General features: G+C 33.3%; 1 protein-coding gene across 1 annotated transcript; it reads left to right on the top strand.

Moving 5' to 3' along the window:
* The first annotated feature begins 463 nt into the window (after positions 1–463).
* LOC120078610 (protein LATE FLOWERING-like) lies at positions 464–1,729 on the top strand. Its single transcript, XM_039032896.1, has one exon. The coding sequence runs from the start codon at positions 721–723 to the stop codon at positions 1,324–1,326; it is 606 nt and encodes a 201-aa protein (XP_038888824.1). The 5' UTR covers positions 464–720; the 3' UTR covers positions 1,327–1,729.
* Positions 1,730–2,019: the final 290 nt, after the last annotated feature.

Below are 2,019 nucleotides of genomic sequence, written 5' to 3'. Positions count from 1 at the left end.
TCCAAATTTTGACATCAACCTAATGTCTAATACGTAAATTATAAGATCTTTACGTCCTTAGGCTTTTCAATATATTATAGAAGGATTATGTTGACATAGCTTTATTGTATTTGAAAGGTGTATAATGTTGTTAAATTATTATTTTCGTCCAAATATTTCGAGACTTGTTTAATTTTAATCTTTTATACTTCTAAATATTTCAATTATAGTCTTTATATTGTGAAATTTATTATAAATACTATAAAATAATAGAGATTTAAAAGTACATGAACTAACATTTTAAATGAAACTCTAACTACAATATTAAACTAAATATTTTTAAAAATAACTTTATATTTAAAAAAAAAAAAAAAAAAAAAGCAGCAGAGATCTAATTAAGAATGGCTACTTGAAGACAAATCAGAGAAAAGAAAAATAGAATAAAAAAACATGATATTGTCTCCAAAAGATGAATACATCAAGAGCCGGCTAAGTCATGGCTGTCTCATCAAAACCAAAAATATAATAAAAATAAAATAAAATAATCTCACAAACATTTTCTTATTTGTTCTCCATATAGATCTTGGTTTAGACAAAACCAATGTATTATATTTGTCTCTCATATCCCTTCATCACCCAATTCCCCTCTCTTCTCTAGCTATAACATTCATCAACCAAAAGAAAAAAAAAAATCTCTCTCAATATTTCTCTCTATGTTGGGAATGAGAAAAATCAGCCCAAATGGATCCTAACCACATTCCTACAACCACCGCCGTCACCGTCACCACCGAAGAAGAAGACCAGAGTTCAAAAACAACAACCGAAGAGACCGACCAAATCAGCAACGAAATGGGTAGTGGGCGCTCCTACGAGTGCGTATTTTGCAAACGAGGGTTCACAACGGCTCAAGCCCTAGGTGGCCACATGAACATCCACCGCAAAGACCGTGTTAAAACCAAGCCTAATACCCCTTCTAAACCCGAACCCTTCAATAACCATCCTTCAACTCTTCGCCCAACGTTAACGACGACGGCGACGACAATATCTCATCCCCAATCTTTTCAAACCTATTTCCCCACTTCTTCCACTTGGTGTTTGGGTACTACTACACCACCACCCCATGATCATCAATTCTCATATGTACATGACAACAACAACCCTCAAGTTTTGAATACTTTGAAGGATCAAAATTGGATGACAACCAACATGAGCCTTGCTTCGTGGTTATCGCCTACCCTTGCCTCAATTGATCGTCGAGATAAGAGATCAGATGGCAATGGTGGTGACAACGATGATGATAATGATGATGAACTTGATTTGGAGCTTCGACTCGGGCATGATCGGTAGTAGTAGCAATAGTAATATTATATAATTCAATGTTTTTCCCCCTATGATATATAATTTGTGTGTGCAGCTATATACAAATATATATACCTATATAAATCTCTATATATATTTTTGTTGTGTGTATAGACATGGGGTCTTGTATTTTCCTTTTGAAGAGAGAGCATTATTTGAATTTGGTGCATCATCGCTATAAGGATTTTCGAATAAAGGAAAAGGCAGTACAAAAATTTGGATACTTGAGAGATATTATTATATATCGCCGCCGTCCTCCGATGCCGGCCGACCGATTGCTGCTGCGCCGCTGCCGCTGCCGCTGCCGCCCTCTATTTGTTTTGTAGGATCGATATATAATGTAAGTTTGATTTTAAATTTTAATTTCTTCATGTCATTATTATTATTTTTTAGCCCTATACTTTACGAAAGGGGTGTTCCCATGGGATTATATTTTTTTAATAATTTGTACGAGAGTTTTTTTTTTTTCTTTTCCTTCATGAAATTGAATATCCATTTGGGTGTATATTTCTTTGATTAAAAAAAATTATATATATATATATATTATTGTCTTTTATTTTATTTCTTTTTTTTTTTTTGGCTATGAAATTAAAAACTTGAGCTTGAATACTTGCAATTAAAAGTAGATGGGGGCAAAGTTGTTTTGTATCTTAAGGCTCCTACTTGACATGATTATTATTA

This window comes from Benincasa hispida, chromosome 5, assembly GCF_009727055.1.
Source record: "Benincasa hispida cultivar B227 chromosome 5, ASM972705v1, whole genome shotgun sequence".
In the NCBI taxonomy this organism is placed as follows: Eukaryota; Viridiplantae; Streptophyta; class Magnoliopsida; order Cucurbitales; family Cucurbitaceae; genus Benincasa; species Benincasa hispida.
This window is presented reverse-complemented; position numbering and strand designations above follow the sequence as displayed.